The following is a 27,858-nucleotide window of genomic DNA, read 5'->3' as shown; positions in this document are numbered from 1 at the left end:
ACTCTACATAGCACAGTTATTTTCTCTATAACAGCTCGATGATGTGACATCACGCAAGAAAAAGAAAGGTGCAACATGGATGGATATCATGTCCGGACATCCCTGATTTTATGCAGCACATTATTTTACTGTAGGTCAATAGAGCATTGTCAAGCCACTGAATTGGACGGCCAAGCTTTCGCCCGTAAATAAAATTGGAATATCTAATACGATTTTCAAGAATTCAACAGTACTATTTAATTGAACCAGTAGCAAAGGGAAACATGATACGAGAAGCATGCAGCAACAATCCTCCTAGGTCATGTTACGTAAGCTTATGTAATCCGGGAACCTAATGAAGTCATGAGTGACACGAGGAAACTCGCTGTACGACACGCTTCCTTTTTTTGGCAAGAATTATAGACTGAGCAAATATAGCATAGCAATTGAGGCAACAGAGTCAAGAAGGTTATGTACAAATTTATTGTTCTTTCTGGAACTGTTTTTAAAAACGAGCTAGATAAACAAAAGGAAAAAAAAGTATGGGTATGGAAAAATTTACAAGTGTTTTTCTAAGCGATAGTGACGATATCATCGTAGAGCAAGGTTGTTAAAAACTCGTCGTAATGTTCACCAGTTACATTGGTGGCAAAAGCCTTCTTTGCGATCTCAAACTTGCTTGCAGCGTATTTGTCTCCACCCATTTCCTCTTTGATTTGTGCGCATACTTCATCCAACAGTTTCAAGTTGAGCTCTGGGGTGATGACAATGCCCTCGACGGTCTTTGCCTTGTGTCGTGCCCACTGCCACAACTGTGAGCGAGAGATTTCGGCTGTCGCGGCATCCTCCATCATGTGGTTCAAAGGAACACATCCAACACCTCGAATCCAAGCTTCCATATATTGAAGTCCAACGCGAAGGTTGTCACGAATGCCTTCTTCAGTAATCGTACCAGATGGAATATGCAACAAGTCGGCAGCAGTGACTTGAACGTCATCACGGGTCACTTCAAGCTGGTTTGCTTTGGGCATGTGTTCGTTGAAGACGTCCATGGCAATCTTAAGCAAAGCTGGATGGCACACCCAAGTGCTATGGTTGTAAATAAGTTTTTCTTCGGTTAGATATATTTCCTGCTTCCTTCATTTGTTATTGCCACGCGTGAGATTTAACCCCCCCTCATAGACACATACCCATCGTGGCCAGCCTTCACTTCACGGAACTTATCGGCGGTGACCTTGGCCATGGCAGCTTCGTTAGCTCGTGGATTGTTCTTGATAGGGATCTGCGCAGCCATACCACCCATGGCATGGACACCACGCTTGTGGCATGTCTTGATCAAAAGACGGACATAGGCATCCATGAAGGGCACGGTCATGGTAACCTGCGAGCGGTCGGGCAGCACGAACTCAGGATGCTCACGGAATCGTTTAATGAAGCTAAAAATGTAATCCCAGCGTCCGCAGTTCAGTCCTGCAGAGTGCTGTCGCAGCTCATAAATGATTTCTTCCATCTCAAAGGCAGCAAGGATGGTTTCAATTAGAACGGTTCCGCGAATGGTGCCGCGTGGTACAGAAAGAGCATCTTGTGCGGCATTGAAGATATCATTCCACAGTCTATAATATCAGATAACCGCATTTAATGCACTGTTATATCACACTTTCCCACATAAAGGAAAAAGGGTAAACAATAGTTGTAACCAAGCCTTGCCTAGCTTCCAAATGTGATTCCATCTTTGGCAAATAGTAATAAGGACCAGCCCCAAGTTGAATAAGTTCCTTTGCGTTGTGGAAGAAGTAGATGCCAAAGTCAAAAATCGAGGCAGAAGCAGGCTCACCATCGATGATTACGTGCTTTTCAACCATATGCCATCCTCTTGGTCTAAAAAAGGTCAATAACCACAATGTTAGCTCATGTTTGATAAGAGACACATACCCATCTCAGTCTAATACTGCACGGGAAAAAAGTAATTCGGATAGCTTACCTTACGAGAAGAGTGGCAATTTGACTATCCTTGCGCAGCTCGTACTTTTTACCATCAGGGTTAGTGAATGTAATTGTGCGACGGATAGCATCGTACATGTTAACTTGACCAGAGAGACAGTTTTCCCAAGTGGGAGAGCTGGAATCTATGCACATCATATCAAGAAGAGACGGTTAGTAGGTATGGCAACATTTTGATAGCAGATCACTCTATTTTTCTTTTTTATTCAAATCACCTCCCGCATACCTTCAAAGTCTGCCATGAACGTGGAAGCACCCGAATTGAGGGCGTTGATCACCATCTTGCGGTCGACTGGACCAGTAATTTCCACACGGCGATCTTCAAGACCGGGAGCAAGAGAGGCACCCTTCCAGTTGGGATCTTGACGGATGGAAGCGGTTTCCGATAAAAAGTCGGGCAGCTCGCCTTGATCAATAGCCAACTGACGCTCAGCACGCTTGACCAGCAAGGACTTGCGAGTTTGGTTGAACTGACGGTGCAATGTTGCCACGAACTGCAGAGCTTCGGGTGATAGGATGGCGGCTTCTTCCTTGGTAGAAACAGTGCCCAAGACAGAGACACCAGGTACGTTGTTGTTGAATAGAGTCATTTTTCTTGTAAACTTTTTTTTGGGCGTATAAGACAAAGTATTAGGAGGAATGAGCAGGAAAAAGACAATGCAAAACTGTGCGATCGTGTTCTCGCGAGGCCACTTTATATATGCGGCTCTCTGGATGGACCGCTACTCCAAAACCTTTTCATCATTGGACGCAGAATATGGAGAAATGTGAAACTCAGTTCTCTCTTCCACCGTGTCAAATCCTTTTTTTATGTACATTGTCTATAAATTACCAGATCAACATGGTTTAGCCACCGTCCTTTCTCTTCTCTTTCTTTCCAGTCTTCTTCATCATTCCAGCTGCTAGACCAATCTTAGTATGAGTGAGTACGTCATTGACTAACTAAAGAAAACAAGTCGTGCATAGTATAAAAGCTTAGCGATATCAACCACGAATATTCTTTGATATGGTTTCATGCCGCCCGTCGCCAATAACATTATCCGCTACCCCGCAAAGTGCTCGCCGCTTGACACTGACATCACTTCCCGAAACGAGCAAAAAGGTTGATCCGGAAAATTGTGGAGCGGACTTTTTGTCCAGCAAACCAATTGAAAGGTACTTTCAAGATACGTCAATGACACACAGCGCGCGCGTGCATTCGATTTTTAATGAGCAAACAACACAGCGTTGACCCACCGGGAAACAAGGCGGGGATTCTTCTTCGTACTAGCATATTATTATTATATGTATCCCTGAGTAGTGTACCTTTTGCTATTCCGCTTAATCGATTCTTCGCAGTCTTGCAAGAAGGATTGCAGCGAGGAAAAAAGAATCGGAATAAGAGAACGGAAGAAAAAGGAGCAGGGATTTTCCCACGATAAAATTAATGCTCTGCAGACCTGTCACCTGCGCGACGAAAAGCAACATATGGAAATTCTGTTATCAGTGAAGGAATCAAGCTGTTTGACAAACACAGTAATGAGAACTACGTACATCGTTCACAGTTCTGCGGCTTCCACAACGATGCCACTTGAGATTTTCCAGGTTTTTCGGATCGTTTTTGCGTAAAGCGACTAGATCTGAATGACTCATATACTGCCCTTCTAAGGAAACGTGTATAAACCGATGGCTTGTTGACAGAGTAGTTCTTGTATGCACTGGAACGTAACCAACAATGGTTCCATGTTTCAATACCATGACATCAATTACATCACATACCGAGCGCAAACTAATATAATGCATCTGGGTCGCGAAAGGCGGAAGGATGTCGAAGAATCAACATTGTCAGAGTTGTTGCTGAAAGGCGCATATACATTGGATACACTGCTCAAGATAAAAGCCTAGTTTTTCATGCTACTCATTATAGATAGTATTATGTGGTTCACCAATATTACAACAAGAACAACTGTTGTATTTCATTTCACATCCTTCACATCGTTCCCATAAAGTAAGTCTATCGTCATCATCATCATCGAAAACCATCAATATATTTAACATAGCTTCCAACATCCTCGTCCTCATCAGATAAGAGAAGCCCATCTGAGACGTTAGCATTCTCATCAAGAGCAGCAGTAGGTGTTTCGTTTCTGCTGGTATCTATATGTAACCATGCGTTATACTAGAGCTCGTGGAGATGACAGAAGCAATGAACGAAAAATTTATGCGAAACTACATATAACGCTACTATGGATACGATGTGGTCTGTGTGTATAATAAAGACATAATATCTCGTCATACTTGCATTGTGACTACGAACAATTAGTAACCATGAAACATATTCAACTTTTATTGCACTCAAATAATCAATGTGACGAGTCTTCTATAACTGACCCAATGTTGTTAATCCTCATATATACCAAGCCTAAACATCAGCAACAACCACTAATAACCAATATCGTACAGCGGACCACCTTTAATTTCACATCCGTACTTTCAACCCTCGGATATTTCACTTTCAAAGGATCATTCAGTGTTGAAACCTTACGGAGTTATATCTGCTCTGTATTGATAAGAAAAGGTTTATCCTTGGCAACTACTAAAGCCTGTGCGTTTAATGAGTCTATTGACGCAAATTATTAAAAATGAGGATCAAGTGATATAGGATACGGAGTAAAAGATCAATCCGGCCAGATAAAATGTATTAAGATAAGTACGCTATGTGAATTATGTGATCCATATGGGAGTTGGAAATATGTGTAACACCAAAATGTGCATGGATAAAGGAACGTCCGCGCATGGGAGTCTGTCCTAGTATCCGTTAACTTTCACAATCCCTTAATTTCACGAAATCTATATTTGAAATTAAAGGAGGTCCAATGGATTATAGCTGAAATGACATCGATTGATTCAAAAGCGATCTCTGCAGTTCTTGGGCTTATATTACTCAGATTCGGTATAGAACGCAGCCAAAGTGTGACAAAGAAGATGAAGCTGGCGTTGGAAGAAGCATACAGTAGTGGATTTAAATTCAATACTGTAATTGACAACAAAGCTGCTATTCGATCATTTAAAAGCATCGGTTATCCCAAGTGACCAAACACAACTATAATGTTCTTTCTCTTCACCTTTCATGATCAAACGAATTATGTGTAGCGCATTCAGCTCACAATACAATATGAAGTACTCACCACATGCCGAGATCATAACGTCAGCTGGTTTGCTACAGGTACTGAAATTGACAGTGAAAGTTGAGGCATTCTGCATTTTCTTGTTTTGTATACTAAATTTTGTGGGGAAAGGGTAATTCAATACTACTTCCTGTTAGGTTTTTCAATTTTTCATCGCTGTATCAAGCCGTTCAAAAGATTAATCACGATCATAAAGGGTAACATGGATAGACGATTCAATATCAGGCAATGACGACGAAAAAACCTACATTCAATCATCCCAAAACTTTAAATGCCGTAATTCATCTTTGGATACCTGGGATGTCTTTTCGGCATCTTTCTAAGCAGATCTCGTGCGAATCTACAGGCACTCAAAGGCATGTAAAAGCGTTTAGGGGTTTATACGTGTTGCGCTGTTTCCTCGTATGCGTATTCCATTATGCGGATTATGATGTGAAAATAAAATGTTCACATGTAGCTAGCAGTACATAGCACTGAGTAGGGCTAATATTAAAAGGTACAATACTTATACAATTACAGTTTAGAAGAAAGTGTAGAGTAGTAAATATAAGGGTAATTATGCCTCTTCAATATCCCGACGTTCAGCCATTTCCGGCTGTTCCAGCTCCCGTTGCTGTTCATGCTTGACTGCCACGGTGCCTCGTCCAGTTATCTTGGCGATCCAATCACGAATTAAATGGAACAACATTTGGAGGAAAAAGACAACCACAAAGCACGCGCCCACACCAATATAAAGACCAGCGGCAACAGGTCCTTGGTCCCAGTCAAGAAAAGGGTACACCCAAAATCCTGCACTGTTGCATATAATTATGTTGGTTATGAATTTCTTAGTATAAAGCATGTGGAATAAAACGGACCATGCTGTGTAACAATCCATTAAATCCACCTTCATCATCACTTCTCTTACATACCTAGCATGCACGATGAAACTTAAAAACATGTACAAAATGACATGGATCACAATCAGCAGGACTATATTCATCTGCATCTTGATACGACAGAATATCATTTCAGACATCATCATAAAGAAAGATACACCGTGTACAGACACGTTCAACCAAACGCCCAAAGCATTGCTGCCCTCTATATAGTTTTAAACGAAACAAGTATTGAATGTGAGTTGTACAATATATACGTTTCCCCAGATAAGACATTTCTCTGTACGTACGTCCTTGGACATCTGCCAAGAGGGCCCAATACACTACAGGAGTAATGATACTATACAAATTGAAAAAGCAGCATATTATTAGCTTTAAAAAAAAAGGAATGCTTCTCCTCCTGTTCATTGTGTTTGGCTCTCATTTATATAACATACTTGAACACGAGAATTGTGTGGTAGAGATAGTAGTAGAGGTAATTAAGGACCGCTGGTTGATTAAAGAAAGAAACAAGCTGTCGCTTAGCTAAGATGTATCTAACATGATGATATACCGCCGTCTACAAGAATTGATCTTTTTAGCTTTGTCCAACACTACTTCTCTTCTCCGCTCACAAAGGGAAAAAGTCAACAGTTTTTTTTTGTGATGTGTTTTACCACAAGATATGCATGCAAGCCGATAAATGTAAGGGTTGTAAAAAATGCAAAAAAGCTCTGAATCGTTCCGTCTCGCGCAGAGGATCCAATGTTTGTCCAGATGACGATGGTTGAGTACAACGCAACGATCGAGCGTATACAAAGAAAAACGTTTGAAGAAACCCAGTGTGAAGTCACCGCTGCCTCAGGAATAAATTTATCAAAGCCAAACCACCGAATGATGGCATAAGGAGATGGCTCCAATCGCTCATCCGAGTACGTCATGAAATGCGATATTTCTTATTAAACTACGTAAGAAAAAGAAGGGAAAGGGAAAGGGAAAGGAAAAAGAGAAATCAAGAAAGCAGGTCTTCTTTCTCATAAGTGTTGCCTCTCTCTGTCTTACCTTGCGGTGTACTACTCTGGAAAATCTGAGTTGTACCAGAACAATGGGCCTCGTGTAAGCTTATTTTGTAACAGATCCTCGAAATACCCTGCAAGAAAGGGATCTGATGTACCCTTTCTTTAACGAAACGAGTCCAATTCTATAGATTCTCATTTAAATAGTCTCTTATGTGAAGCAGCCTGCAATTATGTAAACAAGCACAATGGGCTGGGCAACGACGATACCAAAGCATCGGCACACAAAACTTTACACTGCATGCTACTGCTGCGCACATTGACTATATGATAGCACATGTATAGCGGAGCACGGCAATTCAGTCCGGAGTTCATATTTTACTGCTTCAAACTTTTGCTTCGTCTTTTTGCTGCAAATGCCAAACTATTCTTAAAAAGTGCAATGTTTGCCACTCTTTCTGTAGTGTAGGAACCTGTGGTATTCACGGACAGCAAGATCGACTTTCACATGCTGCACAAACGCATATGTAGGTCTTGGCAAAATCTTCCTTTTGGCGCCGCTTCCATTATCAGACGACCCCTCCATAGCGGATCAGTAGTTTCAATCCATAGCTTGTTGTAATTCATCTTGTTATTTTCCATCAGCGTCAAAAATCATAGCTATGCAATTTGTCTTATCCAGTCCCTACTGTATTGATACCAGCGTCAAAAAAGCATCACAAAAGATTTTCCAGAAGAAACAAAGCAAAGCAGCTGAGTTACTATGAGCCAGCTGTTGCATATTGCCACATTACTGGTTTTTATCCAGTTGCGCCGCAGGTGTTTGAATTCTCATCATTTCTCACTGCAACAAAAAGCAGAAAAACATGGTAGAGGAACTTACTTCTCCCGTGCTCGCCCATTTTTCCGATGCAACAAGTGGCATTGCTTTCAACTTATTTTATCGACTTCAAAAGAAGAGGGCGAATTCTTAGACACTCAAGCATAAATTTACCCAACTTCCTTTTTTCCTTTCACCTCCTGCTTTTATATTTGGCTATAATTTTTAGTGATGACTTTCAGAGCCATATTATTAGCAGATCATTTGTGTTATACTCCCGCTCACTAACAGCCAATAATCTGCTTAAAGACTAGTGCGAAACATTTAGATGATTCTCGATTAATGTATCTATTAATCGGAATGTTGAAATTATGTATGTACGTCTTGACGACTGCATCGTAGCCTATGCAATTGTTTCATCATCAATGCAACAGACATGTGTAACAGTAATGAGCTAAAGCTATTGTTTTTTTTATCAAAAACCATATTGTTCCGAGCACATATGCTTGCATACAGCCTTTCAGATGTAAACAGTGCATGTATTCTAAACAAACATGTGTGCGCCTCTTCTTAAATCGTACAATGACACTTGTTTTGTTTGGCTTATATAAATGCTTTGTTGACGCGCCTCTTCAATGATCTGCAAGGGGGTAAATTCCAAAGTGTCGCTTGGCGAACTGAGTTACTTTTAGATCAATCCAGTTTGCTGGGATCTGCAACAAATGAAGCAAATTATCTGTTGTCGGCGAAGAAAACTTTATATCTTGGGGAGAAGGGAGGTTCACACAAGGAAAATAGGAATAGTGGTTTTAGTAGTACCACCATTATATAGGTAGGAAGCAACGGCGATAAAAACTGACAGTCGAACGAGATGTAAAACATTGTTTCAGGAACCACATACATCAGAATCTAAAAAAGTACTAGATCAAGCGTCATTGTCAATACCAGCATTTAGCGGGCTAGCCATCGTCTTGCATCAATTTCACACGTGCGGGCAGGTATGTTATACCATCTTAAATGATTTGGGCCAGTGGCGTCAGTTAAGGCCCCGCACGTGTATGTGCATACTCTGGCGTTCAACATTGGTGAAACCTTGATTGCATAGGGTATCTATTTCTCGTAGACGTATAAAAGAAGCGTCTACCATCGTTGCCAATGTTTTAATATCTTACTTGCTTCTTTTCTTTACAATCTTTGTGACAACATGAAAGTTTCTGCTACTTTTGGAATTCTACTCGCAGCTGCTGCCTCCAGTGTCTTCGGTGCCGAATATAAGCTTCGACAGATCGGTGCCTTGAACACTGAGAAGTTCCGGGTTTATCTTGGTAAGCCATCTATCCTGTTCAATAGCCATTCTCTAATGAAATTTATTAAATCGGTTTTCAATAATGCATAATGAACGTACCTTATTTCTATCTCGTTAGAAAATGAAAATGGTGTGCCAATTTCACCGTTCCATGATGTTCCTCTTCATCCGGATCCTAAAAACGCTACTGTGTATAACATGGTTGTAGAGATCCCTCGGTGGAAAAACGCAAAGCTCGAGGCAAGTATACGGCAGAAACATCATTTTACTTCTGATACTGGTTCTTAGTACTTACCTTTGCAATGTATGATACCAACTTTGTATAAGATTGATCGAGAGGAACCGTTCAATCCCATTTATCATGATACCAATAAAAACGGCCTTCGCTATATCGCAAATATTTTCCCATTCCATGGTTATCCTGCAAACTACGGATCTATTCCTCAGGTACTATATTCGGCGCCATTAGACCAAGCCTGGACAAGAATCTAGGAGCCATTATCATATTAACGTAAAGCATGTTATCCAATAGACTTGGGAAAAGCCCGACGTACCCCATCCGGATGTTCACACCAAGGGTGGCGATAACGATCCTGTGGATGTTTTAGATATTGGTCAGCAAGTAGGATACCCAGGCCAAGTCAAGCAGGTCAAGCTTCTGGGAGGGTTGCTCATGATCGACGACGGCGAAACGGATTGGAAGTTAATTGCCATTGATATCAATGATGAACGCGCACCTCATTTGAACGGTATGCATACATAGCATATGGTCATTATGTCAGTGAATCTGACAGATTTGTTAACTCCGATGAAATGATATGTTTGTCTGTTATCTTTCAGATATTAATGACATCGATGATAAGCTTTTGGCTGACATCAAGCACTGGCTGACTGTATACAAGATGCCACAGGGCAAACCCGAAAACGAATTTGGATATGACGGCGCATATCAGAACCACGTAAGTTTTTTACATTTACATGTTGTGAAACATTACTACTGTACATGAAATCTTAACCTTACCCCTACTTTTTAAACGCTACATAGAAATCCATCGAGAAGCTTATGGTAGAAACTCACGGTTATTGGCAAATGCTGATCAATGGCACAGCAAAGAGCGAAATTGAGACGTAAGTTTTCTATGTCAAAAAGATACATTATTGACGCATTGAAATTATTCAGAAGAGCTGATCTCAAACACTACAATGTAGCGTGAACTTGTCAGTTGAGGGATCACCTAACAATGTAGACAGAAAAAGCAAAGAAGTAAAGAAGGTTCCAAAGGTAAAATATTGGCTTTTAACCGAGTTTTCCGAAAAGGATAAACGTGCTACGCCGTATAAAATTCGATCTGATGCTGTAAATTGGTTATGGATTGTTTTAGGGCAACAAGAAACCTGTCCCAGATGCACCCATTGACGAAAAGTATCAAGAGTGGTCGTTCGTTTAGACAGCGAGAATGCTTTTCGTCTTAATGCATAGAATATATCATTTGTCGATTCTTAGTACTTTCTGCATCTTTCTTTTCTCACACCCTATCTAAATTGAAGGTGTTAATAAATGCGTTGTATTTACTTGAAAAAATTTCACATACTTGTTCCATAGTAGCAGAAAGTAATAGCAAAATGTGTATACATGGACAAGACGTGTGCTACTTTTCGAGAGTTTAATCGAGCATAGGTCATTTTCGCCTTTGATCAACATACAGTTCGCTTATTCCTTTCCCCGTACTCCTGCGCTCCCGTTCAGTCGACATCCTTCCACTTCAAAACCTGAATTTATGAGGTAAGCATTACTTATAAGCTGATCAATCTAATTATTAAAGTAGTATTCCTTCAAAACTACATGGGTACAAGACAGCTTGTACTCAGTTTTGGAGGTAGTTAACAGAGCACTCGCTTTTCCCAAAAAAAAAAACTTGGTCACTACTGAAAAATGAGCACTTGCCAAAGTAGTACTTAAGATTAGTACTACCATGCCACCATATTAATACTGTGACAATTGCTTGACGAAATGTTTGGATGTCAACAAGCACTAGCTCTGTCCTGTGGTACATACACAGGATAGTATTATAAGGTGGCATCTAAAAGCAAATTTGTTTATAATTATGCATATCAGAATCGCACATATAGATTGTGCCTTTGACTTGGAAATGAGCACAATTGCAATCGAGCTAGTTTATGAAAACTAATACGTCGCATTTACAGCGTGCTAGTTAATTGAGGAACCAACTAACAACGAATAACATATCCGCATAGAAATAATGAAGACTTCGCTAGGCTCCACTGGGAAGAAAAGGGATCACAACCAATGATTTGTTTAGATCTGTTTGTATATGAACCCTTGTGAAACACAGAAGACCAATCTGACAGATCGTATCTTTTAACGATTTTTTTTTATTTGGCTGGTTTCCCAAGTATGACATAGCATGACATACATAGCGACATAATTTAACATTCACCTGAATTCTTCGTGAGACGACTACATACGCTGCACATAAATGTAATGGAAATCATATCCCATATGTTAGGTTTGCTATTCTTTTATTAAAGAAGAGCTTAATGGGCGCAAAAAAAAGTGAAATCATACACATTAGATACTTCTCCCATCTTTGTCTAAAAATGTATACATCAATTATAATTAAAAAATTGTGTAGTATCGAACACAGTGTCCTTTGGGAGGATTGGTTTACGATACTCGTGGGAGTTAATTATTAGTCTTGAATTAAAACCGTGACCGTAGTAAACTAGTTATCATTGCTTCCTTTTCCTTTTCTCATTTATTTATTTTATACAAAAATGCATATATATAAAGCTACAGTATTGATTTTTGCTGTTCAGACCATTGCTACTGTCGTCGCAAGCAGTATTGTCTTGCCAGAACCAAAACTTGTACTGAGTAATGATGACGACCACTATAACGAAAAGCGCTGTGCAGACGTCGATTGTTTATACCGTATCCGTAGCAAGGGCTCGCTTAACACCAAAGACTTCACATTGTACTTGGGTACGCTACGAGCATCATGATTTCTTACATGTTTGAAAGTGCTGTCGGTAGGCTCATAGTGGCTGTAGTAGCTATGGCGCTGAACTAAAACAAGCACTTTGTGTAAAACAGAGAACAGTCAGGGTGTACCAATTTCGATATTTCATGATCTTCCTCTTCAACCGATGACAAGAAGCGATCCTGATATCTTCAACATGGTGGTCGAAATCCCTCGTTGGAGCTTTGGGAAATGGGAGGTAAAGATAATAGGGAAGAGGGTGGGGGTAATGGGCGGGTACCTTATTGTTGCATATGCATGAAATTGAGCTACATACCAATGGCCGATTATGTTGTATGCAACATGGCATACTGTAGACCAACAAAGAAACTGTCATGAATCCAATCAAACAAGATTGTGAAAAGAATGGAACTCTTCGCTTTTTGCCCAACCTGTTTCCGATACGAGGTTATCCAGTAAACTATGGAGCTTTCATGCAAACCTTTGAAGATCCACACTACATAACACCTGAAACGGGTACTAAGGGTGATAATGATCCTATTGATGTTGTCGAACTCAGTGAGACACCCGGCTACATTGGCCAAGTCAAGCAAGTCAAAATCCTGGGTGGATTATGCCTTATTGATCAGCATGCCACCGATTGGAAAGTGGTTACCATCGATATTAAAGATCCCATGGCACAGAATATAGATAGTAAAGTATCACTGAAATGATATTATGTCAAAATGCTTTCAATTGTAGCAGCTAATAAGATACCTTTTTGCTAGATATGGATGATGTAGAGCAGTATTACCCAGGTCTACAAGATGTAATCAGAAACTGGTATAGAGATTATAAAGTTCCTTCCACGGGGCACCAAAACACATTTGGTTTTGCTGACAGGTATCTGGACAAGGTAATTATATCGCTAAATGATCATCTGCCCAAGAGGATCACTTCCATCCTCTTCCGTAGTATCACGGTAATTGATTATATTCTCAATAGGAGTACATGACAAGCGTCATTTATGAAACACATGGCCTTTGGCGTGCACTGATTAATGGAAAAACAGACAGAAACGTTATTCAAACGTGAGTTGTTGCAGAAAGCGATATTGGAGGATTGCTACTGTTGTAGAGGCATTAGGAATGGAAAAACTAAACATAATCTGCAGTGCAACATTAACGAACAAAAATTCCCCGTACAAAGTGAATGCGAATAGCCCCGAAGTTCGGTCCGTGCCAAAGGTAAAAGAAAACAAGAGTAAATAACGTACGAGTATGTTTAATATTAGACACAAACAATATACAGAACGATCCTCAACCATCGACGCCACCACCTGAAAAATACCAACGATGGTCTTTTGTACCATCTTCGAAAGACCAATCATAGCGGTTGTTCTTCCGATCCGCGGAACGCTCCTGCAAGAGGACCCCAGGGGGTCATATCTAATAATGTAGTACCTCGGAAACTAAAAAGAACCCCACATTAAAAGAATGATCCCATCTCACTTGATTTTGATATACTCCCGAGCCGGTTTTTTTTTTTTTGCAAAACATAATATATTATTGCTTTTGTATGATACAAATCGAAGACCCAGATTATACAGTAGATGCTATTGTTGTGTGTAGAAAGAAATGATGATGTGAAAAGGCAGGGAACGGGAAAAGATGTACAAAATATACGAAAAGGAAAGAAGATCTATGCTAGTAATGATCTGCTTGAGAGGTTGTATGTGTGTGTGAGGGGTAGTGTATTGCATGCGTTTGTGTAGTAAGTAATATATGTACTGTGCGTGCGTGATATTTTTAGTTGGTAATTTGAACCTTGATGGCACCAGTAGAGTAATCAGCAGCAGTGTTGAATGCCTTAAGAGCGTCCATGATATCGTATTTGTGGGTGATGAGATGGTCAATGTTGAGCTTGCCGCTAGCCATCAAGGCAACGGCACGGGGATAAGTGTGATGGTATCGGAACAGACCCTTGATGTCGACTTCGCGCATGGCAAAGTTGTTGACTGGCAACGACTGGTCATTTTTGCCGACACCCACCAAGCAGCAGACACCAGCGTCGCGCGTAGCCATGATGGCCGTGCGGAAGGACGACTCAATACCTGTGCATTCCAAAGTAAATTCCGTGCCTTCACCACCAACCAAATCGCTGATTTCCTTGGCTGCTTCGTAGTCGGGCTTCTTGGGATCCACCTGGTAGGTATAGTCAGCACCCATCTGTTTGGCGTATTCCAGACGAGAGGGCTGGACGTCGGTAATGATGATAGGGCTGACACCGGTAGCCTTGGCAACGGCCAAAACAATCAAACCAATGGGACCAGCGCCAGTGATGAGCAACGAACGGCCAAAAGTAACGCCGCAGCGCTCAATGGCAGAAATGGCAACGGAGAGAGGTTCCAAAAGGGCACCTTGCTCGAAAGAAACGTTGTCGGGGATCTTGTGGAGCCATCGGGCAGGGTGGGTGCAGTACTTGGCCAAGAGACCGTCATAGGGGGGTGTGGACTTGAAAACGACGGTAGGGCACAAATGGTAACGGCCAGCCATGCATTGCGAGCACTTGCTGCAAGGAATGCCACTGTAATAGATAGGTTGCCATTGCAATTGCTTATTTATTAGCGCCACTGTATCGCTGTCACAATGTATCTAGTCTAGCAGTCTTCCTTCGATGTATGATGGGGAGGATACTTACGCTTCAATGGCAACTCTGTCGCCTACACGGAGCGAGGTGACGCCTTCACCAAGGGCAGTAACAATACCAGCGCTCTCGTGGCCAAGAAGCTGGGGTTGGGTCACAGGGAAAATGCCAATTTCGCCGTATTTCCACAAGTGGATGTCAGATCCACAAATACCGGTAGCTTTGACTTGCACCTGCACCTCACCGGCGGCAGGCGTGGGCATAGGAATCTCGACAACCTGGAGATCATCCTTCTTGTTCAACAAGACGCCGTAGTTTTTGGTGCTTTCGTCAGGAATTTGGAATTGTGCGGTCATTGTTGCTGTTGTTGTTGTTGCTGTGGTGATGTGTATATGGGTAAGAGAAAGGAAGGAAATAAGGAATGACGGTCGAAAAGTGTGTGGAGTATTTATTTGGTTTGCTGAGTATTGTAAGCGCATTATGTACACTGTATATAATATAAAAGAGACAGGCCGGAGTGTGGAGCCACGTTTTAGCGTCCCGCGGGCTTGGAAAAAAGGTCGAGTTTATTCAAGGATGCACGTTGCTATTGGTTGCGCGACAACTCGGAATAATCTCAAACTTTCATTCCAAATGGAGAATTATTTTCAGGGATCGACAACCAATCGCATTTGTCTTTCTATGCATCGACAAGGGCCGAATGACATCGCTCTGCTTTGCTCCTCAGGGCAAGGTTTCACTTTCAGCAGTCCTGTCCTCGTCCTTGGACTGGTTGGCAACCGACCGGTCCCGCAGATGCTCCGGTGTCGATTCAGGGACAATTCCAAACAGTCGCTCGCTCAGGGCTCTGTTTGTTATAGTTTCCCAAGACGTTTAAAAAAGAAAGAAGCCATTGAATCGTTTTGCCGCAATGAATAGATACAATTTTACCTTTTATCGACCTTGTTCAGCAGCAGACTCAGTGACACTCGTCCTCGCCACACAGGCAGAGTCAATTTGTTGTTATGTGCCCCCCCTGGCTTGTCGATCGCCCCATAGTCAAACACACAGCATCCTAGCTCTAAACCAAAACAGTTTTAGCGCAACACATGGAAGTGAGAGCGTCTCTTTCCTGTATACACGCATACAAGAGCTAAAAAAAAAAAAACTCCTCCTTTCTCCACTGATCCCCCCTCCCCACTTATGCTCTTACCCATTGATTCCAACTTGGCAATTGTCTGGGCCTCGAATCGCTCGATCTTAGGATATGCCTCGGTCAGGAGCGTCTGTAGCTCGATATCAGATGCTAGCTGTACCCGCCGTCGCTCTGACAACATGGCGTTTAGCAGAGGAATGCTCTCCCACGTCAGACGAAACGGCATTCGATCACCCTCAGAAGAAGACGCTTCTGCTGATGACTGACGCACAAATACCCGAGTGCCCGTCATGACGATGTTTAGTCTGTGCACATCCGATTGCTTTAGCAATTCCTTGACTGCTTGGGACACAAAGTACATGTTTTTGCTGTTTCCTTCCGATCGTACTAGGAACTGGTCCCTGGGGAACGCACGGTCCAGACCATAGAATTCACTGTTTGTATAGTATGCATGCGATAACGATAAGCCTGGTTGGTTTTGTTGCTGTTGTTGCATTAAAAATACAAGTTGCTGGACTCTTCTTTTCCAACTCACCTGATCTGATGAATCTCGCCATCGCCTTCTGGTACAAGTTCAAAAGGTGCCTCGCGTGCAGCTCTTTTGTTTGGTCCACCGTCGTTATCGCCACCTTTATCATTGTTGCTAGCCGACCGCTTGGTTGGTAGAACGATGGGACTCGTAGTAGCAGTGTCTTCACTGTCATCACTACCACGCTCCGATCGGCTCATGGGCTTGACCTTGTCGAATACAGCAACAAAGAACCCGCCTGTGTTCTGCAAATGGGGATATATCCGGAGGCTACAACAAAGACATCCACCCGTTTTAACTTATGGTTTCACATCTTTTTGGGTTGTTTGTTTCTTCACACGTACCAGCGATCCAAATGTAACGCTTCAGCATTGTCAGGAGGGAACACTGATTTTGGAAATTTCCCTTTTTGAGCCTCTTGTTTGCTGTTGCTGTTGTCTTGTAGATCACCCATGGAACCACAGTGCTTGCCATCCTTAGTCATGACCTGTTGTTGTTGTTGTTGTTTACAAACCAAAACATTAGTAAAACTTGTCCGTCTGTTTGCTGCGTGCATGTTTGTGTGCGCCTGTGTCTAGTAACTACTATCATCAACGCCGCACCTTCCAAGTGTGAAGCCCAGGTTTTCGTTTCAATCCGAGAAGCTGATCGGAGACATCCCTGAGAATCAACGCGCCTAATTTACCCCACGTGCGGCCGTTTTTTTATAAGTATGGAAAAAGGCACTCGTTGGCGCGATTGAGTGGCAATAGCTCACCATCTGGATTATCTACTACCATTCAATCGCTAATACGTCTTTAGCACTGTACTATGCACATACCTTTGGCTTTACGCAACACTTCTGCTACAACTGCTTCATTCTCCACCGGATTGAGCGAACACGTCGAATACACAATCCGGCCGCCGACCTTGGTAAGGTGTGCTCCGCGTAAAAATATTTGAACTTGCGTGCTATTCCATAAAGAATCATATGCCTGGTCAAAAATCTCCGTGATAAAAAATATTTGCTGCCGTAAGCAACGGTGCTCGTACCTGTGTAACTCAAGCGCTCCACCTTGATTCCATTGCGTCCATATCTTTTCGTTCTTTCGCACCGTGCCATCGCCACTACAAATATGGCACTAATAATTAATCTAAAACACTTACACTAGCTGTGTGGCATCACGTATCGTATAGTCCCACTGCTTTACCTGCAAGGAACATCACACAACACACGATCGAATCGTAATGGACCTTCTATCGTGCCATCCGCATCCGTTATGCGGATTCCAGGAAAGTGAGCCGCGTCGTGGTTGGTCGCAACAAAACATGGTGACTATGCGCATCCAGTTAGAGATAAAAGCGTGCCAAGAACGCGTCCATCGACACTCATAAGAGTAAATCTTTCTTCTTGCCTGCATCCGCTTTAATTGATGGATCAACAAGTAGCTTCTCTTACGGTCAGCGTCATTAGCAACAACCATGCCCTCTGGACCATTATACAGGTAACAACCCGTGTAATTAGTTCTTCAACTTTTTGCTTTATCATTCGCTGCTGTATGGCTTTCTTTCACCTCTTTAGTACCTGGCAATTCGCCTAGTTGATCGTTGGCATGAACAGCCTCGATAATTTGTGTGGTCTTGGATCCTGGTGCAGCACACATGTCCAACACCCACTGATGAGGCTGGATGTCCATCAGCAGTGGGGGCACCATGCTAACTGCTTCTTGTCGACTCAGGTTACCTGCCTCAGTTTCGGCAACGATGAACTTGTGGAACTTTGAGAATTCAGGCGACCGTTTGACCACCATACGCGATGCATTAATTTGCCAGCCCAAATTGTCAGGATACCACGGTAGTGGCTGTGGTGGTTCTACTTTTTGTCCGTCAATCTTTATCTCTTGCATTGCAGGAATATACACTTCTTTAATCATCCTTTGGATCGACAACGCATGGCTTAACAGGACAAAAAAAAAAGAGGATAGATGAGGATATGTTATCTTTTGACACTAAATAATTAAAGTTTTACCTGCGAGTCCCTGTGATACGGAACGTGCTCGGTAAAGGCGTCTGCAGTGCCTTGTAAAATTCTTCGAACTCTTCTTCCGATAAGATATTTTGGCTCTACTTGCAGATAGACATCATTAAAGTATAGGCCCTCATAGTCATATTCCAATGAGTTAAGTTACCTTGTAATAGTTTCTGAATTGCTCATTGTCTTTCACTGTGACTCGAGTCGTACGCCGTGAAGATTGATCAGGACCGCCGTCCTTCTGCTGATCGTTTTTCTGACTTCTGCATAATTGCTTTTTTTAACAAAAGACTACAATTAGTACATAAAACGAGGTGCAAAACACTGAATCTAATCTTACAGCCTCTCGTCTTCTTCTTCTACTCAATGGTCCCATGATTTGAACGCGAAAGTTGCTGCTTTTATACAGCTAATAATACAGTCAATATGTCCTCGCAATGGCTCGTTGTCTGATCGGAATTACATTTTTGACAGGGAGAATGATAAGCCTCCAATCAGAAACTATAGTTGGTGGTTACTGAAATTGAACCTTTATTAAGAAGTGGTAGTATCCATCTACTGTGACTCTAAACATTTACCAACAACAGCCATTAAAAGATACTCTAAACCATTGCTGATGTGAGCTGATTAATTGCGTCGCTGAGTCCAGTAAGTGTCGGTATCATGAGGGTACATTGTAAGGCCCTGGTCGTCTAACGAACATCCGTTAGCAGGATCATCAAGGATAGACTCCATCTCCTTGGTAAGAACGCCTCGCTGTTCATCGGACAATATGGCAATGTAACTCTTAGTATTGACGCGTGTAAAGATGTTCTCCTTACGGACCAGAAAGTCGTTTTCAAATCGGGCATGATTCAGTGGCAGTTGGAACAAGTCGCTAGCTTCTTCTTTCTCAAAAACAGCACGCCAAGCGCCTGTTCTGTACTGAGGAGCTGATTTCTCGTATCTTTCATAGATGCTATTATTTGTTCTATGTTAGCATCATATTATGTGGGGCATTGATTAGACAAAGCTAGAGAACTCAACACTTGCTTTCTCAAACCGCGAACCCAGAGACTACGAGGGCTTTCCAAGTTCCATATCATAATGAAATAGCCGTTTGGCTTGAGCACCCGGCGAATTTCCTTCAGACTGTTCAAATCGCTGAACCAGTGGAAAGCTTGAGCGACCACAACAGCATCTTGCGATTCCGAAGGTAAGGGAATCTCCCAGCTCGTTCCATTCAACGTTGGAACATTGGGAAGAAAAGACTTGAGTTTTTCACGCATAGCCTCGACGGGTTCCACAGCGGTAACGTTCTTGTAGCCCCGATCGACTAGCAGTTTGGTGAAAATACCCGTACCCGCTGCTAAGTCCACAATGCAAGCATCAACATCAGGCACCAACGATTGTAATTGATCCAGAGATTCTTTTGGGTAACTAGGTCGCGTTTGGGCTTTTGTTTACAGGTATTTTCAAATCAGTATACACAGCCTCACTACATGTACGTTTCACGCTTGTACACTCGCTTAAACACGCATACGAATGTGCTCAACCCTTCTCACTCGCACAGAGACGCATAGATGATTCAGCGATAACCTAAAGGAGATCACCCACCGTAAGCATCAGCTTGTTTATCAAAGCCATTGGCAGCAGTTGGATGTAATGACGACATAGTAGTGTAGTAAAGTGGCTTGAATATTAGAAGACACGAAAACGCCCATTTACTTCTCGGATGCTTTTGTATTTAATCCAGGAGGAAAAAGGTTCATCCTCTCAAACGGAAGAAAGGAAATGCTGCTGCGCTTGTATCCACGGATCACCATTCCAAAAAGGGCGTCTATAATACAAGAGAAAGAACACCGCTCCCTCTTTCTTCACATTAAAGGAGTGTTGAATCTATGAGTAGCTATTCATGTTGTGAGAGTTACATATCTGATGTTGTAATGTAATGTCAACGACAGATAAGTAATACAAGGGATAAGACAACGAGGATAATATAAGTGGTAATATGTCTGTAACCATATCAATTTGCGATAAAGCGAAGTTTAAGAGAGCGCGGCTTTATTTTCATGCATGTTATCTCACATACTTTACAGAAACGTTCGATCAATTACATCGTTGTGTCCAATATAAATCAGTATCATGAGGATACCATGTTAAGCCATCATCATCTACCTTGAATCCATTGGCAGGATCCGCAAATACTGTCTCCAACCTGTCCAGAACTGCCTGTTGCTCCTCGCTTGACATCATTGCAATATAACTCTTAGTCATAACATATCGTAGGATGTTTTCCTTGGTAATAAATTGGTTATTTTCAAACGTTGCGTGACTCAACGGCAACTGAAACAACGCATTTTCTTTTGAGTCTTGTTGTTTTTCGAAAACGATCTGCCATTCACCACTACGTATCGTTGGGACATCGGGATTTCTTTCAAACGGCTCATCTACAACTCTTATAGTTGCATCCACATTGCGGCGAGAGGCCGTGAGGGCGGGGGCATTATCAGGTAAAGGAAATGAAAGCGGGTATTTTCCAGAATATACTTCACTTACTTGATTAAATGTTTGACCCACGGAGCTTTGTGGCAAGGAGCTTCCACAGTAAATGCAAATATGAAATAGCCATGAGGTTTAAGCACCCGATGGATTTCTTGCAGACTCTCTAGATCAGCAAACCAGTGCCACGCCTGTGCCACTACGACTGTGTCTTGCGATTGCGCAGGCAACGGAATCTCCCAGCTTGTTCCTTTTAAGATAACAACTTCGTCCTCAGCAACGGCAGATATGAGTTTCTCGCGCATGCTATCGGATGGCTCAACGGCTGTAGTATTGGTAAATCCACGGTCAACGAGTAGCTTTGTCATCAAACCGGTTCCTGCTGCCAGGTCTAATATAGAAGCGTCCATGTCAGGAATTAGTGCTTGGATTTGGTCTATTGCAGCTTTTGGGTACGATGGCCGTATCTGAGCTTTTTGAATTTAAAAGGAAAATAAATATCGCATATGTATCAACTAACAATCTTTTTCTTCTCAAAGCTTTGTCTGACCAACAACAAGTTGTGAATTACCATAATTGCCAGCTTGTCTGTCGAAGCCCCCGGCTGAAGTTGGATGAACTGAAGAGGACTTTGTCATTGAAGGGTGAAGAAAGTACTATATGCGTATCTAGTAAGCAACAAGAAGAAAGAATGGGCAAAAAACGAGTATTTATTTCATTATATACAGATTTGATACGCCGTTGACTCGTTTACATCCACATACATCGCACATGCAGTATTGTTGATACTACGATTTTATTAGAGTGCAGATCAGAATCATGCTTAAAAAGTTATAAGAGAAACTTTATGCTTTTAGCAATACACGCGGTAAATCACACTATGTTATCAAGTATAAAGTTGATGAATAGATTCCAATTAGCGCTATCAAACCGATCATATAAGCACCATTATGTGATAGTTAGAGGTGTTTTGGAAGCGACGACAAGATAATGCATATATTACTTGAAGTAATTCTTAGACTCTTTGCAGCTTTGTATCAGTTTCTACAGTGAGCTGTGCGTATACACACACTCATCAAAGAGAATCTATGTCATCAGTCAGCTACAGCTGTTACTGGATGAAGAGAGAAAGTAATAGGTAAAACTCGTTACCATGCACCAAATATCTGGCTTGCTATCTTGCTGGGGCGGGTAATAAAAAAATGCGTAAGCCAAGCGAGCTGAAACATGATAGAATCCGCGCGCTCGTTCCTTTCAGCGTCAGGCTCAACCCCGTGCCTTTCTCTTCTAACTGTTACCTTCTTCATTCTTTATAAATCTCAAATGATCAACTCACTGTTTGTAATAAATCTTCAAGGGTAAGCTACTTAAAAAATAAGGCAACATTGTGGGGACATTGGGCCATCTAATGAAGCAAACAAAACCTTGGCATGTATGCGAACGGCGCGTGCGGTTTAGCAAAATTATAGTCGAGAAGCATTGGCGCGGCATCATTTCTCGGCAAATCGTTGACGTATTCAATGACGAAAGCGCCAAGTTTATGAATTCACTACCAGGTGGTATGGAGGATAAGACTGGGTCGGGACAAGACTGGAAAGAGCCGTTTTATACACGAGAGGATGTACCGCCTATTCTTGAGACACCGAAATACTGGCTGCTAAATGTGTTGAGGGACGATTTGATATGGTTATGTCCTGTGGATCGTGAAGGTAAGATATGAAACTGGTCAGGCTATAGAGTAAACGGATAAATTGGGGGAAAACAATAAGTTTCCTGAGGGATCGAGCGTAACCCATGCCCTATCTGTTAATAGTGGATCCAATGCTGGTATTCGAGTTTATCCATCGCATCATCGACATCTTGACGGATTATCTAGCCGACGTTTCCGAATTATCGATACGCGAGAACTTTGTTACAGTGTACCAGCTACTAGAAGAAATGATGGATTATGGATACCCCTTGACGACTGAGCCGAATACTCTGAAGGATATTATCATGCCGCCGACTATTATGAATAGAGTTATGACAACCGTTGGCGCTGCAGCAGGGTAAGAGAGCAATGAAACACAAGAGCTTGTTTAGTAATTGGGACTTGCTTCTTACACTACACGGGCTTCTACCACTGTGCAGCGTAGCACCAAAGTTCCCGCAGAATTTATCCAGTATACCATGGCGAAAAGCCGGTGTCAAATACACGCAAAACGAAATCTATTTTGACATTGTGGAAGAAATTGATGCTACTATTGCTCAGTAAGTAATAGTAATTACCTACAAAAAGAAACTAAGAAATACAATTTTACTAATTGATTAGTAATGCTTTGTGGTGATAAATAGAAATGGCACAGTTGTTTCATGCGAAGCACATGGAAACGTGGTGGCAAATTGCCGCTTGTCAGGTATGCCTGATTTGACTCTTAGTTTTATTAATCCACGGGTAATCGATGATGTGAGCTTTCACCCATGTGTAAGGTAAAGATATCAGAGAAGGATAATTGTGCTGTGGATCGATCAAATTATAGTTACCAAGTTTTCGGTTTTTAGATATCGGAAATGGGAAAGCGACAAGGTTCTGTCATTTGTACCTCCAGATGGCCATTTTAAGCTCATGTCATACCGGTAAGAGAAATAAAAAGGATCTCAATAACTTGAGTGAGGGAGGAAATAAGTTAAGAGTATACTAAATATCGACACTAATATACGTAACATAGTGCTGAATTGACACACTATCAAGCCATGCCACTCCAAGTTAAACCACAAATATTAATATCTAAAAACGGGGGCAGATTTGATGTTACAGTCCATCCACGGTCGACAGATGGCAAGCCGATCGAAAACGTCAAGGTGACATTACCAATGCCAAAGAGTACCAACAGTGTCAATGCTACGTGTAACGCAGGGCAATATATGTATGATCCTGTAACAAAGGTAAACCCATATATATGCTCTCAGCAAAAAGTATACAGAAGTGTATGTCTAAACTTGACGTTATATTTTTGATAGTCCATTAAGTGGGATATTGGTAAGATCCAGCAGCGAGATCGGGCACCCATGCTCTCAGGAACGTTCCGAAGCAGGTTAGTTTAATTTATTGTGGAACTGGGAAAAATAGATAAGAGAGAGGGAGATCTGACATATAGACGAATGAATAGTGAGCTTAATCCAGAGACGGGTATGACAATCGGTGTGGATTTTCAGATCAGTATGTATTCAGTATCTGGGCTCAAGGTGGACAGCCTACGACTTTTCCACGAAGGATATAAGCCATACAAGGTAAATGAAGTGTTCCACACTTTACGCATGAACAGCTCCACAACCACAAAAGATTAATGACAAGTCTACCCTGCTCTCTTATTATCGCCAATAGGGTGTTAGATCTTTAACAAAAGCTGGAAAGTTTCATGTTCGCACTTGAAAAAATAAAACATCTTGCATCGTTTACTGAAATCCAATTGGCTATTGCAACCCACTTAAAAAGCAAATTCAGTCGCACCGCACACCCCTTTTTTTCTGCTTTGTATGAGAGAGAGGCGTTTGTTTCTATACCTACCGTAATCGCGTCTGTCTGCTCTCTTTTGCTTTGGAATCTCCCTTCTCCGCTTCCTCATCGATCCATCGCAAATCTGCAGTGACGTCAGTTTCACTCCATCTTGTAAAGGAAACAACAAACCTTCCTTTGATGCAATACAGCCAATTCTTTGACAAGCAACGCATGGTCCAAGGTGTTCCATCGTACCCGCCCATGCCACCAGGTGCAGCAGCAGCAGCAGCAGGGTATCCTATGGCTCGTCCACCACGCATGCCAGCAGCGTCTGTCGATTGGCCAAACACTGCACCAGCATCGCCGCCGGGTAATGCGCCTATGCTCGCCTCACAGCACAAAATGAACACCATCCCTAATCAACAGTTCCCACCGCACAACACATTAACAGATGCATCTAACGGATCGATCAAACAGTTTGCTCGTCCACCCTTGAGTCAACCGCTACACTCTCACATGCATCAACAACATCCTCAACAGCACTTTCACCCCCAGCAACACCCAGCACCACCACAATCACAATCACAACAACAACAACCACAAAACGTTGTTCTTCCACCGAGCGAGACCTTTCGACTCGAAAACGAAGCGCGGCGAAAACAGTTGCAACAATATCAAAAACGCGATGATGAATATCAAAAGGCGTTAAACAAACAGCATAAACAATATGTCGAACTTGCACGGGAGAAAAAGGCAGATATTGATGGGTTCCAGCACGACAAGATGTTGCGCATGCAACATAATCCTATGGCTGTGTTTGGCACAGGATATCTAAGTCAACAGCAACGTGATGGTGCTGATCTCAGGGGGCGTATCCTGTATCCGCGCGACCGAAAACGACGGAGACAGACCACAGATTTCCACTTGTAACATATCTCTTGCGTTATGATATAATCATCCATATCTAAAAGCACTTCTAATTCACTCACAAACCGCAAAACTTATGATTGTGTAGCCCGATGAAGAAGCTGGCAGAACAAGCATCCAAACAAGATACTTTGGTCCCTATTCGACTTGATTTCGACATTGATGGATATAAACTACGAGATACCTTTACTTGGAATTTGAATGGTAATAATGCCACTTTTTTGGTATAGGGTTGCGAGGAGCAAGGAAGGAAAAGAGGATTTAAGGGATTGATGAGTAAAGAAGAAGACTGCATGAATTAATCTGCTTTGGGTTATATTATACACAGAGAGTCTGATCACACCAGAGCAATTTGCGGTTGTCCTATGTGAAGATTTGAACTTGCCGATTGCCATGTTCAAGCCCAATATTGTTCGTGCTATTAGTGATCAAATTGAAGATTACGATTTACATGTGGCGAGTATGGTGACCGGCGACGATCAAACAGAGGATGAAGGCGCAGCTGCGATAGCACTTGAGATATTCAACAAGCAAACAACAGCAAATGGTGCTATCAAAGAAGAAGAAAACAAGGAACAAGAAGAATCGAAAATCACAAGCAATATGGAACAAGAAACTGGCCGAACGGAACAAGGACGGAAAAAGAAAAGTATTTCAGAATTACGAATGTTGGTCAAGGTAAAGCACGGACCATAAGCTGGAGAGGAGGAGAAGGTTGAAACCTTAGTATGGACGGTTTATATTACTGACACAACCAAAAAAAATGGGGAATCAGCTTGACATCACTGTAGGCAACCAGGCACTCATAGATCAATTCGAATGGGATATCAACTGTCGACACAATTCACCCGAACGGTTTGCCGAGGTACTGGTGAAGGAATTAGGTCTGGGTGGCGAATTCAAGTAAGCTCGCTCATACTCTGTTGGTTTCGATAGCATGGGAAATTAACAAAACACTGACTATTCGTTTCCGTCCGGATGGATATAGAACTGCTATCGCTCATTCGATTCGTGAACAAGTCCATTCATATGTTAAATACCTTTTGCTTACGGGTCATGAATTTGATGGATCTACAGTAACAGATGATGACATCAAGCGTAGCCTGTTGCCAACTGTAAAAACCATCATGCGCGATCTGAACATTGCAGATAGCTTTACCCCAGCCGTCCTCGAACTCACGAATGCCGAAATTGATAAAGTTGAACGAGATAGGATGCGAGAGGCTAGGTAGGAAATAGAAATCAAAATCTCAAAGAACTGAAGGAAGAGAAAGTTTATTAACAAAATATCATTGCGCAATCCATAGACGTAAACGACGCCAAGTACGCAGCCGTAGAGGTCTAATCTTACCTGACCTGGAACCGATTAAGACACATAGGACCAACTCTCATACACTGCCTCCTCTATATGACGGTGCTTCCGAAGACAACGCACGTGGATCAACACCCGAAGTATCAAGCCATTATTCGACAAGACGGAGTGCGGCTCAGAAGGCTCGCCAAAATATCGCTGCCGCATCATCATCATCACATCATCACCATATCGATGAACGAGCAACGACTGCGGCGCCATCATCGCTGTCGCAGATGCAGAACGCTATATCACTGAGTACTGGCAACAGGTTCGCGACGATGGCTGATCATGCTACAAAGCCAGTACCTAGTAAGTAACCATATAGTTTTTCTTTACTGGGTAGCAGGAAATGAAAAGAAGGCTACAGAAGAACTTTGCGTGTATCTGGTGTATTAACCACATTCGATTTCTTTTTTGCAAAAGGTCATATGGTGGATCGTTCTTGGCTGTGCTCAAACTGTCAATGTACTATACAACAGACATCTACAGTACGAAGTGGACCGTACGGTGAAAAGGTAAAAGGAACCGTCGTTCACTGTACAAAGGGGAAATAATACAAAGACAAGTTACTCATATATTTGTAAATTAGACATTATGCAATGCTTGTGGGCTTTACTTTTTTAGATTCAACAAACCTCGTCCGCCAAACTACACAGACTCAGAGATACGAAACCAACCTGCTTTTTAAGAATGAACAAATGCCTCCCATAAACTGCTGGACAGGATGGTTTTTTCTCTCGCTCTTTCTTCTCTGCATATAAAAAAATAATAACTTAGTCTTCTATTACTCTTTGTATTGTTCTGATTATCATCATTATTCGTTCAATTGTCGAGTAGAATTGTGACCATAATATTACCATATATTGATTGTTCTTGCATGTTCTATAAAAATTCGACTTATTACGTCCTATATCTGATAACATACAAAAATTCTTAATATCACTTTTCAGGTACGACCGCTGCTATAGAGATTCTAGGTACTTATAATATAGCGTTGCTATCTTCGTTCTTTCAAAACGCTTTGCGAATTTGGCGTTGCATCACAAAGGTCAACATCGTATTGAGGCTTTGGGCCAAGCACTTTGAATCTTTTCGCCAGTGAAAAGGTGTCCTATTGAATACATATACTGATGTTCTTATATGGTCCCTGACTTAGAATCAATGTGCTAG

The 27,858-nt window shown here is 42.0% G+C and overlaps 9 protein-coding genes across 9 annotated transcripts; 4 read left to right on the top strand and 5 right to left on the bottom strand.

Moving 5' to 3' along the window:
* Positions 1 to 551: 551 nt before the first annotated feature.
* On the bottom strand, positions 552 to 2,570 carry BDB00DRAFT_871167 (malate synthase A; the record flags this gene model as incomplete). The annotated part of the gene is made up of 5 exons (XM_053126796.1): positions 552 to 1,068; positions 1,170 to 1,592; positions 1,645 to 1,857; positions 1,961 to 2,105; positions 2,207 to 2,570. 5 exons carry the CDS (start codon positions 2,568 to 2,570, stop codon positions 552 to 554), a joined length of 1,662 nt encoding a protein of 553 aa, XP_052980877.1.
* A 2,913-nt stretch (positions 2,571 to 5,483) lies between these two features.
* BDB00DRAFT_296506 (uncharacterized protein) lies at positions 5,484 to 7,064 on the bottom strand. Its single transcript, XM_053116832.1, has 5 exons — positions 6,682 to 7,064; positions 6,463 to 6,584; positions 6,316 to 6,365; positions 6,059 to 6,230; positions 5,484 to 5,941 (listed from the first exon to the last, which is right to left on the bottom strand). Exons 1-5 carry the CDS (start codon positions 6,943 to 6,945, stop codon positions 5,704 to 5,706), a joined length of 846 nt encoding a protein of 281 aa, XP_052980876.1. The 5' UTR covers positions 6,946 to 7,064; the 3' UTR covers positions 5,484 to 5,703.
* Positions 7,065 to 9,018: 1,954 nt separating this feature from the next.
* BDB00DRAFT_817481 (inorganic pyrophosphatase) lies at positions 9,019 to 10,709 on the top strand. The gene is made up of 8 exons (XM_053123072.1): positions 9,019 to 9,165; positions 9,265 to 9,386; positions 9,474 to 9,593; positions 9,679 to 9,895; positions 9,987 to 10,105; positions 10,192 to 10,274; positions 10,356 to 10,428; positions 10,529 to 10,709. The coding sequence occupies exons 1-8, from the start codon at positions 9,045 to 9,047 to the stop codon at positions 10,592 to 10,594; spliced, it is 921 nt and encodes a 306-aa protein (XP_052980875.1). The 5' UTR covers positions 9,019 to 9,044; the 3' UTR covers positions 10,595 to 10,709.
* Positions 10,710 to 11,942: 1,233 nt separating this feature from the next.
* On the top strand, positions 11,943 to 13,519 carry BDB00DRAFT_871164 (inorganic pyrophosphatase; the record flags this gene model as incomplete). The annotated part of the gene is made up of 7 exons (XM_053126795.1): positions 11,943 to 12,150; positions 12,262 to 12,386; positions 12,505 to 12,841; positions 12,916 to 13,043; positions 13,133 to 13,218; positions 13,302 to 13,374; positions 13,439 to 13,519. The coding sequence occupies 7 exons, from the start codon at positions 11,943 to 11,945 to the stop codon at positions 13,517 to 13,519; spliced, it is 1,038 nt and encodes a 345-aa protein (XP_052980874.1).
* A 416-nt stretch (positions 13,520 to 13,935) lies between these two features.
* On the bottom strand, positions 13,936 to 15,129 carry BDB00DRAFT_871163 (chaperonin 10-like protein; the record flags this gene model as incomplete). The annotated part of the gene is made up of 2 exons (XM_053126794.1): positions 13,936 to 14,713; positions 14,828 to 15,129. 2 exons carry the CDS (start codon positions 15,127 to 15,129, stop codon positions 13,936 to 13,938), a joined length of 1,080 nt encoding a protein of 359 aa, XP_052980873.1.
* A 245-nt stretch (positions 15,130 to 15,374) lies between these two features.
* On the bottom strand, positions 15,375 to 18,952 carry BDB00DRAFT_296254 (S-adenosyl-L-methionine-dependent methyltransferase). Its single transcript, XM_053116831.1, has 14 exons — positions 18,789 to 18,952; positions 18,606 to 18,722; positions 18,446 to 18,540; positions 18,002 to 18,372; positions 17,832 to 17,905; positions 17,628 to 17,752; positions 17,470 to 17,544; positions 17,258 to 17,388; positions 17,040 to 17,113; positions 16,782 to 16,924; positions 16,444 to 16,707; positions 15,966 to 16,342; positions 15,704 to 15,833; positions 15,375 to 15,620 (listed from the first exon to the last, which is right to left on the bottom strand). The coding sequence occupies exons 1-14, from the start codon at positions 18,822 to 18,824 to the stop codon at positions 15,497 to 15,499; spliced, it is 2,136 nt and encodes a 711-aa protein (XP_052980872.1). The 5' UTR covers positions 18,825 to 18,952; the 3' UTR covers positions 15,375 to 15,496.
* A 6-nt stretch (positions 18,953 to 18,958) lies between these two features.
* BDB00DRAFT_817472 (S-adenosyl-L-methionine-dependent methyltransferase) lies at positions 18,959 to 20,194 on the bottom strand. Its single transcript, XM_053123071.1, has 3 exons — positions 20,045 to 20,194; positions 19,481 to 19,883; positions 18,959 to 19,406 (listed from the first exon to the last, which is right to left on the bottom strand). The coding sequence occupies exons 1-3, from the start codon at positions 20,100 to 20,102 to the stop codon at positions 19,076 to 19,078; spliced, it is 792 nt and encodes a 263-aa protein (XP_052980871.1). The 5' UTR covers positions 20,103 to 20,194; the 3' UTR covers positions 18,959 to 19,075.
* Positions 20,195 to 22,161: 1,967 nt separating this feature from the next.
* On the top strand, positions 22,162 to 24,421 carry BDB00DRAFT_296138 (adaptor-related protein complex 3 mu 2 subunit). Its single transcript, XM_053116830.1, has 10 exons — positions 22,162 to 22,287; positions 22,388 to 22,638; positions 22,743 to 22,977; positions 23,060 to 23,179; positions 23,264 to 23,398; positions 23,471 to 23,545; positions 23,638 to 23,854; positions 23,930 to 24,003; positions 24,079 to 24,199; positions 24,294 to 24,421. Exons 1-10 carry the CDS (start codon positions 22,253 to 22,255, stop codon positions 24,339 to 24,341), a joined length of 1,311 nt encoding a protein of 436 aa, XP_052980870.1. The 5' UTR covers positions 22,162 to 22,252; the 3' UTR covers positions 24,342 to 24,421.
* Positions 24,422 to 24,923: 502 nt separating this feature from the next.
* Positions 24,924 to 27,005, top strand: BDB00DRAFT_761526 (uncharacterized protein; the record flags this gene model as incomplete). Its single annotated transcript, XM_053119277.1, has 7 exons — positions 24,924 to 25,285; positions 25,423 to 25,538; positions 25,663 to 25,799; positions 25,980 to 26,012; positions 26,110 to 26,237; positions 26,323 to 26,562; positions 26,642 to 27,005. 7 exons carry the CDS (start codon positions 24,924 to 24,926, stop codon positions 27,003 to 27,005), a joined length of 1,380 nt encoding a protein of 459 aa, XP_052980869.1.
* Between the last annotated feature and the right edge of the window lie 853 nt (positions 27,006 to 27,858).

The sequence above is a fragment of the Zychaea mexicana genome (assembly GCF_025766255.1).
Source record: "Zychaea mexicana strain RSA 1403 chromosome Unknown BDB00scaffold_26, whole genome shotgun sequence".
Classification (NCBI taxonomy): domain Eukaryota; kingdom Fungi; phylum Mucoromycota; class Mucoromycetes; order Mucorales; family Lichtheimiaceae; genus Zychaea; species Zychaea mexicana.
Note: the sequence above shows the minus strand (reverse complement) of the source record. Positions and strands in the feature narration are given on the sequence as shown.

What these genes read in the sequence shown, in the direction of transcription:
- BDB00DRAFT_296506 (XM_053116832.1), bottom strand. Translation starts at nt 6,945, where the DNA reads ATGACGTACTCGGATGAGCGATTGGAGCCATCTCCTTATGCCATCATT. An exon ending in GCTTGCATGCATATCTTGTG is followed by an intron (nt 6,585 to 6,681) that starts GTAAAACACATC and finishes CAATTCTTGTAG; the next exon opens with ACGGCGGTATATCATCATGT. An exon ending in AGTTTCATCGTGCATGCTAG is followed by an intron (nt 5,942 to 6,058) that starts GTATGTAAGAGA and finishes TATATGCAACAG; the next exon opens with TGCAGGATTTTGGGTGTACC.
- BDB00DRAFT_817481 (XM_053123072.1), top strand. Translation starts at nt 9,045, where the DNA reads ATGAAAGTTTCTGCTACTTTTGGAATTCTACTCGCAGCTGCTGCCTCC. An exon ending in ACTACGGATCTATTCCTCAG is followed by an intron (nt 9,594 to 9,678) that starts GTACTATATTCG and finishes GTTATCCAATAG; the next exon opens with ACTTGGGAAAAGCCCGACGT. An exon ending in GCAAAGAGCGAAATTGAGAC is followed by an intron (nt 10,275 to 10,355) that starts GTAAGTTTTCTA and finishes ACTACAATGTAG; the next exon opens with CGTGAACTTGTCAGTTGAGG.
- BDB00DRAFT_296254 (XM_053116831.1), bottom strand. Translation starts at nt 18,824, where the DNA reads ATGGGACCATTGAGTAGAAGAAGAAGACGAGAGGCT. An exon ending in AATTCAGAAACTATTACAAG is followed by an intron (nt 18,541 to 18,605) that starts GTAACTTAACTC and finishes ATCTGCAAGTAG; the next exon opens with AGCCAAAATATCTTATCGGA. An exon ending in TCAACTAGGCGAATTGCCAG is followed by an intron (nt 17,906 to 18,001) that starts GTACTAAAGAGG and finishes ATAATGGTCCAG; the next exon opens with AGGGCATGGTTGTTGCTAAT.
- BDB00DRAFT_817472 (XM_053123071.1), bottom strand. Translation starts at nt 20,102, where the DNA reads ATGTCGTCATTACATCCAACTGCTGCCAATGGCTTTGATAAACAAGCT. An exon ending in TAAACAAGCTGATGCTTACG is followed by an intron (nt 19,884 to 20,044) that starts GTGGGTGATCTC and finishes TGTAAACAAAAG; the next exon opens with CCCAAACGCGACCTAGTTAC. An exon ending in TGGGTTCGCGGTTTGAGAAA is followed by an intron (nt 19,407 to 19,480) that starts GCAAGTGTTGAG and finishes AACAAATAATAG; the next exon opens with CATCTATGAAAGATACGAGA.
- BDB00DRAFT_296138 (XM_053116830.1), top strand. Translation starts at nt 22,253, where the DNA reads ATGATCAACTCACTGTTTGTAATAAATCTTCAAGG. An exon ending in ACCGTTGGCGCTGCAGCAGG is followed by an intron (nt 22,978 to 23,059) that starts GTAAGAGAGCAA and finishes ACCACTGTGCAG; the next exon opens with CGTAGCACCAAAGTTCCCGC. An exon ending in AGCTTTCACCCATGTGTAAG is followed by an intron (nt 23,399 to 23,470) that starts GTAAAGATATCA and finishes TTCGGTTTTTAG; the next exon opens with ATATCGGAAATGGGAAAGCG.